The sequence below is a fragment of the Oncorhynchus gorbuscha genome, linkage group LG05, assembly GCF_021184085.1.
Source record: "Oncorhynchus gorbuscha isolate QuinsamMale2020 ecotype Even-year linkage group LG05, OgorEven_v1.0, whole genome shotgun sequence".
Classification (NCBI taxonomy): domain Eukaryota; kingdom Metazoa; phylum Chordata; class Actinopteri; order Salmoniformes; family Salmonidae; genus Oncorhynchus; species Oncorhynchus gorbuscha.
The window spans coordinates 44,039,764-44,055,379 of record NC_060177.1 but is presented as its reverse complement, the minus strand read 5'-3'; the positions used below and the strand labels follow the sequence as shown (position 1 = coordinate 44,055,379).

The 15,616-nt window shown below is 42.3% G+C and overlaps 1 protein-coding gene across 1 annotated transcript in view; it reads right to left on the bottom strand.

The window, feature by feature from the left end:
• Positions 1-1,281: 1,281 nt before the first annotated feature.
• Positions 1,282-15,616, bottom strand: part of LOC124034878 (ALK tyrosine kinase receptor-like) — a 424,275-nt gene continuing 409,940 nt past the window's right edge. Inside the window, exons 4-5 of the mRNA XM_046348285.1 lie at positions 1,418-1,573; positions 1,282-1,301 (exon numbers count right to left, since the gene is read on the bottom strand). Of these exons, the coding sequence (XP_046204241.1) occupies positions 1,282-1,301; positions 1,418-1,573 (176 nt within the window). The remainder of the gene's footprint in view (positions 1,302-1,417; positions 1,574-15,616) is intronic.

Sequence of the window (15,616 nt, the reverse complement as noted above, 5' to 3'; positions counted from 1 at the left end):
CTCTTTCACTCTCTCATTTCATCACTCTATTGCTTCTCTGAAACAGAAATGAATGCATCAATCCTTAACCCCCACCACACACACACCTCTCTCTCCTTCTCTCGCACCATCACTCCTATCTCTCTCTCTCTCTCTCTCTCTCATTCCATCACTATCCCTTCTTTGAAATGGAAATAAATGCATTAACTTTCTAGACAAATGCTTTATGGATTAATGTGGACTCGGACGCCGTTGTTCTGCAGATGAAAAAACATAGAAGACAAGAGAGTCATACAGGACCTACCCAGACATTTGACCATCCCACTGGCTCGCACTTTCGTTCTCTCTTTTTCTCTCTTCGATTACGCATTTTAAATTCCTTCCTTTGTTTAGCCAACCCCCAACCACTTAATGTATTACCAAGAGCGTTGGATCTAAACTCCCTGCTACCCGACAAGTTCCTTATCCACAATAAAACACATGTCCCGACCCAGTTAATTGGGAGGACACGATAACAATCATAATAGCATGTAAGTAAATGTACAACATCACTTCTGGAAATGGACTGAAAGAAGATGATTTCTCATTTGACAAACAACTCACTCATTCTTCAAAAGGGAGACTATTCAAGGTTTCTCAATAACACTGAAATACACTGAGTATATCAAACATTAGGAACACCTTCCTAATATTGAGTTGAGCAGCGTTTCAGTTCTTGACATAAACCGGAGTACCTACTGGCACCTACTACCATACCCCATTCAAAGGCCCTTAAATATTTTGTCTTGCCAATTCACCATCTGAATGGCACACATACGCAATCCACGTTTCAATTGTCTCAATTGTCTCCTTATTTAACCGCTCTCCTCCCCTTCATCTACACTGATTTTAAGTGGATTTAACAAGTGACATCAATAAGGGATCATAGCTTTCACCAGGTCAGTCTATGTCATGGAAATAGAAGGTGTTCTTAATGTTAATGTTTTGTGTACTCAATGTAGAGTTTAACTTTGATGCATGTTGTGTAGTATTCTACCTGGAGGTTTCCCCCAATTCAAAGCATTTTTAACCTTCAGCAGTGTATGGTTCTGCTTTTGTGTTCTCATAGTGTGAGATTATCTATTCACTTTTCTCCTGTAGCACCACTGTTGTCAAATGTATTGGTTGAACCAAGGTTGTAGAACAAACACAAATGCAGCTTTTCCAATTAGAGTTATTCCTGAACAAGCACACAGCATTTCTGAAAATAATCTTAGGTATGAGTGTTGGTTGTCACCCGTGTATGAAAGACAATGCCTCCAGTTAAGTCATGCTGACTGAGGCTGTCGTAATATGGACACGGTACTCCTGAATAATTTTGGAATTACTATATGAAACATGCAATTATGTAGAAGGTACTTCCCTGGCTCGGAGGGAATTGTGATACCTTTATTCATACCTTCCTCCCAGCCCTGTGGACTTCCTCCTTTCCTTTCCATCCTCTCGTTCCCCTCTTCCCAAGGGTTCTCCGCCACCACCACGCTCCACGTGAAATAAGGGTTATATTCGGGGTACGGGCGGTCACATGACTTCCTTTTTCCAGGGCACCCGATATCTAAAGGGAGAAGATATACAGTCAATATATGGCATGCAGAAACTATGGACAAACTATGTCATAAGCCATAAATACAATGGCTGCATCTCAAGTCTTTAGTGGCCTCCTTCCCCTTGCCTTTTCTTTCAAGCACTGATCTGAATGGACAGGATGACAGAAACATGGCTGGAGGCCCACGGTTTGTTGCCCTAAGTCAGTTTGGATCAAGGAAATGAGGAAAGTGGAGAAAGTTACTTTTGAGTATTGACATCACAGGAGGTTGGTGGAACATAATTGGGGAGAACGGGCTCGTGGTAATGATTTCAGCCGTCATGATTATTTCCTCATTCTTGATGGCATCAAAAGTTTTTTAAACGATTAATAGGAGACCGAATGCAATCGGACCACCATTTAATTGGCCCTCATGTAACACTGTAAAGTACTTGAGTACCACAAAAGTAGTTTGGGGTGTCTGTACTCTACTTTACAATTTATATTTTTTCAACTTTTACTTGTACATTCCTAAAGAAAATAATGTACTTTTTGCTCCATACATTTTCCGTGACACCCAAAAGTACTCGTTACATTATGAATGCTTAACAGGAAAGGAAAATGGTCAGATTCAAAGATCCTTGGTCATACCTACTGCCTCTGATCTGGCGGACTCACTAAACACACATGCTTCATTTGTAAAATATGTCTGAGCGTTGGACTGTGCCCTTGACGATCCATAAAAAAAAACATTTGGGCCGTTTGTATTGCCGAATAGAAGTAATTTGAAATTATTTAAACTTTAACTTTTAATACTTAAGTATATTTCTGCAATCACATACTTAAGTATATTTAAAACTGAATACTTTTAGACTTTTACTCAAGTAGTATTTTACTGTCACCACCGATAAATCCACTATAATTGAGAATTTCAAAAAGCATTCTTCTACGGCTGGCCATGCTTTCCACCTGGCTACCCCTACCCCAGTCAACAGCACTGCACCCCCCACAGCAAAACGCCCAAGCCTTCCCCATTTCTCCTTCTCCCAAATCCAGTCAGCTGATGTTCTGAAAGAGCTGCAAAATCTGGACCCCTACAAATCAGTCAGGCTAGAAAATCTGGACCCTTTCTTTCAAAAATGATCTGCCAAAATTGTTGCAACCACTTTTAATAGCCTGTTCAACCTCTCTTTCGTGCCGTCTGAGATTCCCAAAGATTGGAAAGCAGCTGCGGTCATCCCCCTCTTCAAAGGGGGGGGACACTCTTGACCCAAACTGCTACAGACCTATATCTATCCTACCCTGCCTTTCTAAGGTCTTCAAAAGCCAAGTCAAAAAACTGATTACCGGCCATTTCGAATTGCACCGCACCTTCTCCGCTATGCAATCTGGTTTCAGAGCTGGTCATGGGTGCACCTCAGCCATGCGCAAGGTCCTAAACGATATATTAACTGCCGTCGATAAGAAACAATACTGTGCAGCCATATTCATTGACTTGGCCAATGGCTTTCGACTCTGTCAATCCCCGCAGACTCGATAGCCTTGGTTTCTGAAATGGTTGCCTCGCCTGGTTCACCAACTACTTCTCTGATTTAGGTCAGTGTGTCAAATCGGAAGTCCTGTTGTCCGGGCCTCTGGCAGTCTCTATGGGGGTGCCACAGGGTTCAATTCTTGGGCCGACTCTCTTCTCTGTATACATCAATGATGTCGCTCGGGCTGCTGGTGAGTCTCTGATCCACCTCTACGCAGACGACACCATTTGGTATACTTCTGGCCCTTATTTGGACACTCTGTTAACAACCCTCCAGACGAGCTTCAATGCCATACAACTCTACTTCCTTGGCCTCCAACTGCTCTTAAATACAAGTAAAACTAAATGCATGCTCTTCAACCGATCTCTGCCTGCACCTGCCCAGTTCAGCATCACTACTCTGGACGGTTCTGACTTAGAATATGTGGACAAATACCTAGGTGTCTGGTTAGACTGTAAACTCTCCTTCCAGACTCATATCAAACATCTCCAATCCAAAGTTAAATCTAGAATTGGTGTCCTATTTCGCAACAGAGCATCCTTCACTCATGCTGCCAAACATACCCTCATAAAACTGACCATCCTACCAATCCTCAACTTCGGTGATGTAATTTAAAAAATAGCCTCCAATACCCTACTCGGCAAATTGGATGTTGTCTACCACAGTGCCATCCGTTTTGTCACCAAAGCCCCATATACTACCCACCACTGTGACCTGTACACTCTCGTTGCTGGCCCTCGCTTCATACTCGTCGCCAAACCCACTGACTCCAGGTCATCTACAAGACCCTGCTAGGTGAAGTCCCCCCTTATCTCAGCTCGCTGGTCACCATAGCAGCACCCACCTGTAGCACACACTCCAGCAGGTATCTCTCTCTGGTCACCCCCAAAACCAATTCTTCCTTTGGCCGCCTCTCCTTCCAGTTCTCTGCTGCCAATGACTGGAACGAACTACAAAAATCTCTGAAACTGGAAACACTTATCTCCCTCACTAGCTTTATGCACCAACTGTCAGAACAGCTCACATATTACTGCACCTGTACATAGCCCATCCATAATTTAGCCCATACAACTACCTCTTCCAACTGTATTCACTTATTCATTTTGCTCCTTTGCACCCTATTATTTCTATCTATACTTGGCAAATTCTTCCACTACAAATCTACCATTCCAGTATTTTACTTGCTATATTGTATTTACTTTGCCACCATGGCCTTTTTTTGCCTTTACCTCCCTTATCTCACCTCATTTGCTGACTTATTTTCTACTGTATTATTGCCTGTATGTTTGTTTTACTCCATGTGTAACTCTGTGTTGTTGTATGTGTCAAACTGCTTTGCTTTATCTTGGCCAGGTCGCAATTGTAAATGAGATCTTGTTCTCAACTTGCCTACCTGGTTAAATAAAGGTGAAATAAAATATAAAAAAACTGGGTGACTTTCACTTTTACTTGTTGTTTTTGTAACGCTTATCATCTGGGGGAAGGAGAGGAGGACCAAGGTGCAGCGTGGTAAGTGTTCAAATTTTAAATATTTTAATGAACACTGAAAACAAAACAATAAACAACCAACCAACAGTCCTGTAAGATGCAACACAAAACTAAACAGAAAATAACCACCCACAAAACACAATGGAAAACAGGCTACCTAAATATGGTTCTCAGACAGGGACAACGATTGACAGCTGCCTCTGATTGAGAACCTTACCAGGCCAAACACAGAAATAGAAAATCCTAGACAAACTAACATAGACAACCCACCCAACTCACGCCCTGACCATACTAAAACAAAAGACAAAACAAAGGAACTAAGGTCAGAACGTGACAGTTTTTGTATTTTTACTTTCACTCAAGTATGAAAAATGGGTACTTTGTCCAAAACTGACTCTTACAGAATTTCCCAGTGGACGGGGATATCGTAAATTTAATCAAAGCCTATTGAATGACAATTTGTTCTTAACTAAAACAAAATAATTCATAATTAACTCACTTTTTTTCTGCACACCGCATATCCCACAGCAGATCCCCTTATTGTATGGGACACTTTTAAATGTACTTTTAGAGGCCATTCAACACGATACTTATCATTAAAACTAAGCAGTTTGGGTCAAATGAGATTAGACTAATAAAGGAAATAGAGGAAGTAACAGAGCAGGTAGATGGTAATGGAAACTGAACTATAGGGACACAAAATAGGTTAGAGGAAAAACAAAAATAATTGGAGGTACTCATTCAAGAACGATCAAGTGTAATTCATTTGATTATAAAAGGAGAATTTGATAAAAAAACGTGAAAAATGCACTCAATTTTTCTTGAATCTTCAACATAGAAATGCAGGGCTTGATGTTATACCAGTAGAGGTACATCAGACCTTTTTTGATGTACTCAAACATCCATTATTAGCATGTTTCAAATACTCTTATAAAAGTGGTAGACTTTCAGGTATTCAATAAGGTCTGATTTCATTACTACTGAAACAGGTCCCGGGTTGAAAGTAGAAAGAACCAGTCCATTTTTTTAAACTGGAGGGTCCTTACACTTCCATGTTGTTATGTGAAAATCATGGCAAAATGCATAGAATAAAAAAGGTTTTACCAGATATGGTTCATCCTGATCAGACAGGTTTTTTACATGGACAGAATATATGACAATTACTTGAAACAACTCTTGATTCAACAGTTAGAGTTTTCCAATTTAAATTATTATACAAAATTCTTGCCACCAACAGAATGCTATATATATGTGGCATACAACAATCTCAGCTCTGTAGATTTCGCTGCGAAGTGACAGAATCACTAGATCATTTATTCTGGTATTGTCCCTATGTAGCTTGTTTCTGATCACAGGTTCAGGAATGGTTAAATAATAAATAATCACAACATTAAAATTAACGTTACAAATAGCAGTGTTGGGCGATTTGGAAAGCCATAGTCAGTCAATAAATAATATAATAATACTCATAGGAAAGGTTGTCATCTTTAGCTCACAATCTGTGTAGACTATACGATTAGAATGGTAAAAATGTATGTTATGTGATTGCTGTATTTAAAAGTACCATGTATGTAGAATGTGTATGTGAAATGTGTACGTAAAAAAACTAAAATATTTGTGTCCTCCAAAAATGGTTAAAAAAAAGAAAGAAATTATAGTAAATGACTGTTGCGGAATTATTGGAATCGTAACAAATACAATAAACACATTTCCAGGTGTTTGACGCCATTCCATTTGCTCTGTTCCGTCCATTACGTCTTTCTCCCCACAGCAGCCTCCTGTGACTGACATGTTTCCCATGTAGAAGTGCAGAAGATAAATGATGAGGATGAAAATTCTAAATGAGAGGCATGTTGTCTCTAAAAGAGAGCTGTACTGTAAGCCTATCTGTGACTGTTTATAATGAGCTGTGAGACCAGCAGGCTTTGAAAACAATTGTTGGAAAAGTGAACACAAAGACATCAGTTAACAGCTTCAGAAATAATTTAATTTGTAGCGCACATGGCAAGGTAATCCACAGGGGTTGAGGTACAATTGCTGTTTTCAAGGGGAGGTTAGCCTGTCACTATTGAGTTTTGAAACAATCCGTTGTTATTACAATAATATACCATTCAGAAAAGTATCACTCAGACAGATAATTGCACAGTGATGGTGCACACTCTCTCCTTCCTTCCTTCCTTCCTTCCTTCCTTCCTTCCTTCCTTCCTTCCTTCCTTCCTTCCTTCCTTCCTTCCTTCATTCATTCATTCATTCATTCATTCCCTCCCTTCATCTATCCATATATTCATTGTTCACTACCGAGAGGATGGCCACCAGCAGAGAAACAGATGTTCCTGTGGCTTCGGTAACTGACAATCTGTCTTTGAGCGTGCCCTATCAGTTCCAGATGGATTCTCAACAAAAATAAAAAAATGTGTGCAAGTATTCCTTTTGCCAACACAACCCTGCACCACCCTTCCAGAAAGGCCAGTTCCACCCTACACCATTGGGCCCCTTCCAGAGAGGACAGCTCCACCCTACACCACCAAGCCCCATTCAGAGTGGCCAACACAACCTTGCACCATCAGGCCCTTTGTAGAGTGGACAGCACCCCCCACCCCCCCATGCTAACAGGACAACACCCCAATCAGCAGAGACCAGCAGTCCAGCAACACAGCTATGCAGAAGTGACATGAAGTATAGAGCACCCTGCAGCAGCCGGGCTAAACCAGATAAGGAATCAGATGAACATAATCTGCTAAAACAAATCCATTCATTCCTTCTCTGTTAATATCAGAAATAGGATTATTGAAATAGAACCTATAATGATTATGAATTCAGTTTGAGATAAGCAACCCAGGAAAGGGTTGACGTTAGCTCATGTAAATGTACTGAATGTAGCCTCAGAAAACAAGTTCATTAGATTTATAATTTGATAATTTTAGATCATTTGAATATATTAACCGTTTCTGAGACTCACATAGTCAGCACTTTGATGATACAGCAGTAAGAATTCAAGGAAATAACATCTATAGAAAAGTCAGGAATGTCTATGGAGGAGATGTTGCTGTATATATTCAGAGCCAGATTCCTGTAAAACTCAGAGAAAAGCTAGTGACATGAAGTAGAAGTGCTGTGGTTGCAGGTTCATCTGCCTCATCTGAAGCCTCTTCTTTTAGGGTGCTGCTATAGAAAGCATCTTGAGAATTTGTGTGAGGTTAGATAAGGTCTAATGCAAAAAGAGAAAAATATTTTCTGAATATTGACTGGTTTTCATTGAGTTGTCCTCTCAAGAGGAAGCGTCTAACTGTGACTCATGCCTGTAACATGACCAAGGGTATCACTCAACCAACTAGAGTGTAAACCACTAGTATTGGATCTGTTACATCCACTTGTATTGATCATATCTTCACCCATGCTGCAGCGCTTGCTCCAAAACAATATCAGTTCCCATTCTTATTGGTGACCATAACATTGTGGCAATAAAAATAAAAGCCAAAAAACAAAAGCAGGGTGTAAAGTTATTTATAAGAGATCATTCAAAATGTTTTCTCTGGACTCTTTTGTTGAAGATGTAAATCACATACAGTACCAGTCAAAAGTTTGGACACAAGGCTGTTTATTTATTTGTAGAATAATAGTGAAGACATCAAAACTATGAAACAACCCATATGTAATAATTTAGTAACTAAAATAGTGTTAAACAAATCAAAATACATTTCATATTTTAGATTGTTAAAAAGTAGCCACCCTTTGCATTGATGACAGCTTTGCACACTCTTGGCATTCTCTCAACCAGCTTCACGAGGAATGCTTTTCCAATAGTCTTGAAGGTGCTGAGCACTTGTTGGCTGCTTTTCCTTCACTCTGCTGTCCAACTCATCCCAAACCATCTCAATTTGGTTGAGGTCGGGTGATTTGATTGTGGATGACAGGTAATCTGATGCATCACCATCACTCTCCTTCTTGGTCAAATAGACCTTACACAGCCTGGAGTGTGTGTTTGGGGTAATTGTCTTGTTGAAAAACAAATTATAGTCCTACTAAGCACAAACCAGATGGGATGGTGTATCGCTGCAGAATGCTGTGGTAACCATGCTGTTTAAGTGTGCCTTGAATTCTAAATAAATCAAAGACAGTGTCACCAGCAAAGCACCACCACACCATCACACCATGTCCTTCATGCGTCACAGTAGGAACAAAGATCATCTGTTCACTTACTTTGTGTCTCAGAAAGACACAGCGGTTGGAACCAAAATTTTCAGATTTCCACCAGTCCATTGTTCATGTTCCTTGGCCCAAGCAGGTCTCTCCTTCTTATTGGTGTCCCTTAGTAGTGGTCTATTTGCAGCAATTCAACCATGGATGACTGATCAATTTATAAATCAAATGTATTTCTAAAGCCCTTTTTACATCAGCCGATGTACAAAGTGCTCTACAGAAACCCAGCCTAAAACCCTCAGTAGACTCAGAGCTACAAAAAAGAACAGCTCACTGAACATTACTCTCTTTAGCAGAGCTGGTTAGGCTGTTATGTTATCTGCAACTGTGCTGTCAGATTGTCCCTTCGTAAATTCAGAGTGTTTCGCGTTCACACTGGATGTCCTGCCCAATTAGTAGGGTTGTGTCGAAAGCTCTGACCTCACAATGACAGTCAAGCACGCAAGCTAACTGGCAAACTGCTAACATTGGCTAGCTACTTCCAGACACATAATGAGAGAGCACCCCACTCAGCCTGACCATTTTACTCACGTTTGCAGAGCTGGTTAGGCAGTTGTAATGTTATCCAAAGTGCTGGTGACTAACTGTGCTGCTGGCAACAATTGAATTACGGTTTGTTGCTGACGTCTACTGACACCGGACATATTCAACGGGTGTTGAGCGTTCAATAGTTGATCAGTTATTGAGCACACTAAGACAAGAGTATTTTGATAAATGTAGCTAGCTAGATAGCTATCTATGTAAACAATGAATCCCAACGCATGAGGTAGCATTACTAAGCTAACTAGCTAACAGTACACTTTAACCTCGCTTCATACTCGTCGCCAAATCCACTGGCTACAGGTTATCTACAAGTCTCTGCTAGGTAAAGCCCCACCTTATCTCAGCTCACTGCTCACCAACACCCACTCGTAGCACGCGCTCCAGCAGGTATATCTCACTGGTCACCCCCAAAAACAATTCCTCCTTTGGTCGTCTTTCCTTCCAGTTCTCTGCTGCCCATGACTGGAACGAATTGCAAAAATCTCTGAAGCTGGAGACTCACATCTCCCTCACTAACTTTAAGCACCGGCTGTCAGAGAAGCTTACAGATCACTGCACCTGTACATAGCCCATCTTTGGGGCGGCAGCGTAGCTTAGTGGTTAGAACGTTGGACTAGTAACCGGAAGGTTGTGAGTTCAAACCCCCGAGCTGACAAGGTACAAATCTGTTGTTCTGCCCCTGAACAGGCAGTTAACCCACTGTTCCCAGGCCGTCATTGAAAATAAGAATATGTTCTTAACTTACTTGCCTGGTTAAATGAAGGTAAAAAAAACAATTAAAAAAACAGCCCATCTATCTACCTACCTCATCCCTATACTGGTATTTATTTATTTATTTTGCTCCTTTGCACCCTAATATCTCTACTTGCAGATTCATGTTTAATTGCTATATTGTAATTACTTCGCCACCGTGGCCTATTTATTTCCTCAACTTATCTCAATTGCACTTACTGTATGTAGACGTTTTGTTTTCTTTTGTTCTACTGTATTATTGACTGTTTTGTTTATTCCATGTGTTTATTGTGTTTATTCCATGAGAACTTGTCCTTAACTAGCCTACCTGGTTAATAAATAAAGGTGAAATAAAAATAAAATAAATAAAATAGAACTTGAAATGAAAATACTTTGTTAAAATTAGAGTGGAGTCTTTTGTTAAGACATGTAGCTAGCTAGCTAAACAATGGACCATAATCACATCTCATGACGTTACTACCCTGCACGAATCTGCAGGTAACTAACCAACTAACTAGTCAAGCAAATGTGTCGGAGATTTGAAGAATAAGATCATACACAATGTTAGCTAGCAACCCAGACAGATAACATTAGCTTGCTAACAGTACACTTGAAATGAAACCACTTTCTGTGTAATAGAAATGTGTAATATCTGAAAATGTAGCTTGATAGATGTATACTGTCTTACCAGTATACATCATGGTTGGATGCGTCTCCTGTCTGATGCCATGCATGGTTGCCCTTAGTTTGAGGATATAGTCCAGACTGGTGTTTTCTCCATCTCTTTAGCTGTCATACTCAAACTCCACTGATTTCAAAACTCGGTCCTTCAGATACTAGCAAGCCAGTCAGCTAACGTTAGCTAGCTAACAGTACACTTTAACTTGACATTAGGTTTATTCAGTTTTACAAAGCAATACATTTTAAAAAACAACATTCGACACGATTACCTAAACATACTGATCAGATCCAATAGACAGTTGTGTGCTATATGGCAGACCAATCCGAACTCTTCTCTCGGCATGTCCAGCCCACTCATTATCTCAGCCAATCATGGCTAGTGGTAAGGTTCTCACTTTTTCTGTGGCTAAAACAACTACATTTACATTACATTTAAGTCATTTAGCAGACGCTCTTATCCAGAGCGACTTACAAATTGGTGCATTCACCTTATGACATCCAGTGGAACAACCACTTTACAATAGTGCATCTAAATATTTTAAGGGGGGGGTGAGAAGGATTACTTTATCCTATCCTAGGTATTCCTTAAAGAGGTGGGGTTTCAGGTGTCTCCGGAAGGTGGTGATTGACTCCGCTGTCCTGGCGTCGTGAGGGAGTTTGTTCCACCATTGGGGAGCCAGAGCAGCGAACAGTTTTGACTGGGCTGAGCGGGAACTGTACTTCCTCAGTGGTAGGGAGGCGAGCAGGCCAGAGGTGGATGAACGCAGTGCGCTTATTTGGGTGTAGGGCCTGATCAGAGCCTGGAGGTACTGAGGTGCCGTTCCCCTCACAGCTCCGTAGGCAAGCATCATGGTCTTGTAGCGGATGCGAGCTTCAACTGGAAGCCAGTGGAGAGAGCGGAGGAGCGGGGTGACGTGAGAGAACTTGGGAAGGTTGAACACTAGACGGGCTGCGGCGTTCTGGATGAGTTGTAGGGGTTTAATGGCACAGGCAGGGAGCCCAGCCAAAAGCGAGTTGCAGTAATCCAGACGGGAGATGACAAGTGCCTGGATTAGGACCTGCGCCGCTTCCTGTGTGAGGCAGGGTCGTACTCTGCGGATGTTGTAGAGCATGAACCTACAGGAACAGGCCACCGCCTTGATGTTAGTTGAGAACGACAGGGTGTTGTCCAGGATCACGCCAAGGTTCTTAGCGCTCTGGGAGGAGGACACAATGGAGTTGTCAACCGTGATGGCGAGATCATGGAACGGGCAGTCCTTCCCCGGGAGGAAGAGCAGCTCCGTCTTGCCGAGGTTCAGCTTGAGGTGGTGATCCGTCATCCACGCTGATATGTCTGCCAGACATGCAGAGATGCGATTCGCCACCTGGTCATCAGAAGGGGGAAAGGAGAAGATTAATTGTGTGTCGTCTGCATAGCAATGATAGGAGAGACCATGTGAGGTTATGACAGAGCCAAGTGACTTGGTGTATAGCGAGAATAGGAGAGGGCCTAGAACAGAGCCCTGGGGGACACCAGTGGTGAGAGCGCGTGGTGAGGAGACAGATTCTCGCCACGCCACCTGGTAGGAGTGACCTGTCAGGTAGGACGCAATCCAAGCATGGGCCGCGCCGGAGATGCCCAACTCGGAGAGGGTGGAGAGGAGGATCTGATGGTTCACAGTATCGAAGGCAGCCGATAGGTCTAGAAGGATGAGAGCAGAGGAGAGAGAGTTAGCTTTAGCGGTACGGAGCGCCTCCGTGATACAGAGAAGAGCAGTCTCAGTTGAATGACTAGTCTTGAAACCTGACTGATTTGGATCAAGAAGGTCATTCTGAGAGAGATAGAGGGAGAGCTGACCAAGGACAGCACGTTCAAGAGTTTTGGAGAGAAAAGAAAGAAGGGATACTGGTCTGTAGTTGTTGACATCGGAGGGATCGAGTGTAGGTTTTTTCAGAAGGGGTGCAACTCTCGCTCTCTTGAAGACGGAAGGGACGTAGCCAGCGGTCAGGGATAAGTTGATGAGCGAGGTGAGGTAAGGGAGAAGGTCTCCGGAAATGGTCTGGATAAGAGAGGAGGGGATAGGGTCGAGCGGGCAGGTTGTTGGGCGGCCGGCCGTCACAAGACACGAGATTTCATCTGGAGAGAGAGGGGAGAAAAAGGTCAGAGCACAGGGTAGGGCAGTGTGAGCAGAACCAGCGGTGTCGTTTGACTTAGCAAACGAGGATCGGATGTCGTCGACCTTCTTTTCAAAATGGTTGACGAAGTCATCTGCAGAGAGGGAGGAGGGGGGGGGGAGGAGGATTCAGGAGGGAGGAGAAGGTGGCAAAGAGCTTCCTAGGGTTAGAGGCAGATGCTTGGAATTTAGAGTGGTAGAAAGTGGCTTTAGCAGCAGAGACAGAGGAGGAAAATGTAGAGAGGAGGGAGTGAAAGGATGCCAGGTCCGCAGGGAGGCGAGTTTTCCTCCATTTCCGCTCGGCTGCCCGGAGCCCTGTTCTGTGAGCTCGCAATGAGTCATCAAGCCACGGAGTGGGAGGGGAGGACCGAGCCGGCCTGGAAGATAGGAGACATAGAGAGTCAAAGGATGCAGAAAGGGAGGAGAGGAGGGTTGAGGAGGCAGAATCAGGAGATAGGTTGGAGAAGGTTTGAGCAGAGGGAAGAGATGATAGGATGGAAGAGGAGAGAGTAGCGGGGGAGAGAGAGCGAAGGTTGGGACGGCGTGATACCATCCGAGTAGGGGCAGTGTGGGAAGTGTTGGATGAGAGCGAGAGGGAAAAGGATACAAGGTAGTGGTCGGAGACTTGGAGGGGAGTTGCAATGAGGTTAGTGGACCAACAGCATCTAGTAAAGATGAGGTCGAGCGTATTGCCTGCCTTGTGAGTAGGGAGGGAAGGTGAGAGGGTGAGGTCAAAAGAGGAGAGGAGTGGAAAGAAGGAGGCAGAGAGGAATGAGTCAAAGGTAGATGTGGGGAGGTTAAAGTCGCCCAGAACTGTGAGAGGAACTAGGCCCTTAATTTAACAATTCTATTCATATTTACAGATGGCATGAAAGTTCACATGTCCGAGAAGGCATTTCTGCCCCAAAATATTTTTCATGTTCAAACGGCTCTCTTGTGAATTCGTGACTTACGACATATGCCTAGTTTCCTGAATCGGGTCACAAATGTCAGTTGGCTTTTCATAGCCGATCATTCAGAGTTAGGGACAGCAGGTGCGGTAGAGAGAGAGTCAAAAACAGCAGGTCCGGGACAAGGTAGCAAGTCCGGTGAACAGGTCAGGGTTCCATATCCGCAGGCAGAACAGTTGAAACTGGAGCAGCAGCATGAACAGGTGGACTGGGGACAGCAAGGAGTCATCAGGCCAGGTAGTCCTGGAATGTAATCTAAGGTGCAGTCAACTCTAATGAACTGATTCACACAGTCTCCTCTGAACAGTTGATGTTGAGATGTGTCTGTTACTTGAACTCTGTGAAGCATTTATTTGGGCTGCAATCTGAGATGTAGTCAAATCTAATGAATGTATCCTCTGCTGCAAAGGTAACTCTCGGTCTTCCTTTCCTGTGAGCCAGTTTCATCATAGTGCTTGAATGTTTTTGCGACTGCACTTGAAATTCTCCGGATTGACTGATCTTCATGTCTTAAAGTAATGATGGACTATCGTTTCTCTTTGCTTTTTTGAGTTGTTTTAGCCATAATATGGACTTGGTCTTTTACCAAATAGGGCTATCTTCTGTATACCCACCCCTAGTGTCACAAACACATTCAGGAAACATATTCCACAAATTAACTTTTAACAAGTCACACCTTTAAATGCATTCCAGGTGAATACCTCAAAGCTGGTTGAGAGAATGCCAAGATTATACAACGCTGTCATGAAGGTAAAGGGTGGCTAATTTGAAGAATCTAAAATATATTTGATTCACACTTTTTTGGTTACTATATAATTCCATATGCGTTATTTCATAATTTTGATGTCTACACGATTATTATACACTTGAATGAGTAGGTGTGTCCAAAATTTTGACTGGTACTGTATAATTATTTATTTTTTTCATTCTGTTTAGGCATATTCTTTGGCCAAATTAGGTTCCAACTGTAATGTTGTGTTTGCCGCAATATAATTGTAACGGCGTTCGTCTGTTGAATGAAGAGAGTCGTACCGAAATGCAGCGTGTTGGTTACTCATGCCTTTAATGAAAGATATGACGGTACATGAAATAACTGAAACTAAATACAAAAAACAACAGAACGGAACGTGAAACTAATTACAGCCTATCTGGTGACTACTACACAAAGCCAGGAACAAACACCCACGAAATACAAAGCGAACTCAGGCTACCTAAATACGGTTCCCAATCAGAGACAGCGATAAGCACCTGACTCTAATTGAGAATCGCCTCAGGCAGCCAAGCCTATACCACACCCCTAATCAGCCGCAATCCCAAATAATACAAACCCCAATACGAAACACAACATATAAACCCATGTCACACCCTGGCCTACCCAAACATATAACAAAAACACAAAATACAATGACCAAGGCGTGACAATAATATAATTACCGTTAGGTCTACTATAGGGCTACATGCACTCAAACCATTAAACTAAAGAGGGTGAGATGCTAAACTTAATTTAATGATGCAATATAAGAATATTTTTGTATTTTCCCTATAAACAATGTCTGGCTTACTTTTGACATTACAGTAATAAAGTTAAGAAACTTGTGTGATGGTGTGGTATGGCTATTATTAGGCATATGAAGGCAGTATGCGCCAGCACTCCTACAGGTGAATTTGTGGTGAGGGAGAATATTTAAGGCCTACCAGACTTACAATATAATTATTATCTTTATAAAAAAATACTCTGATAGAAAATGTAAGAATTAGCCTCCTTCTGTGCAGTAGTAGCCTATCTGACAAAGA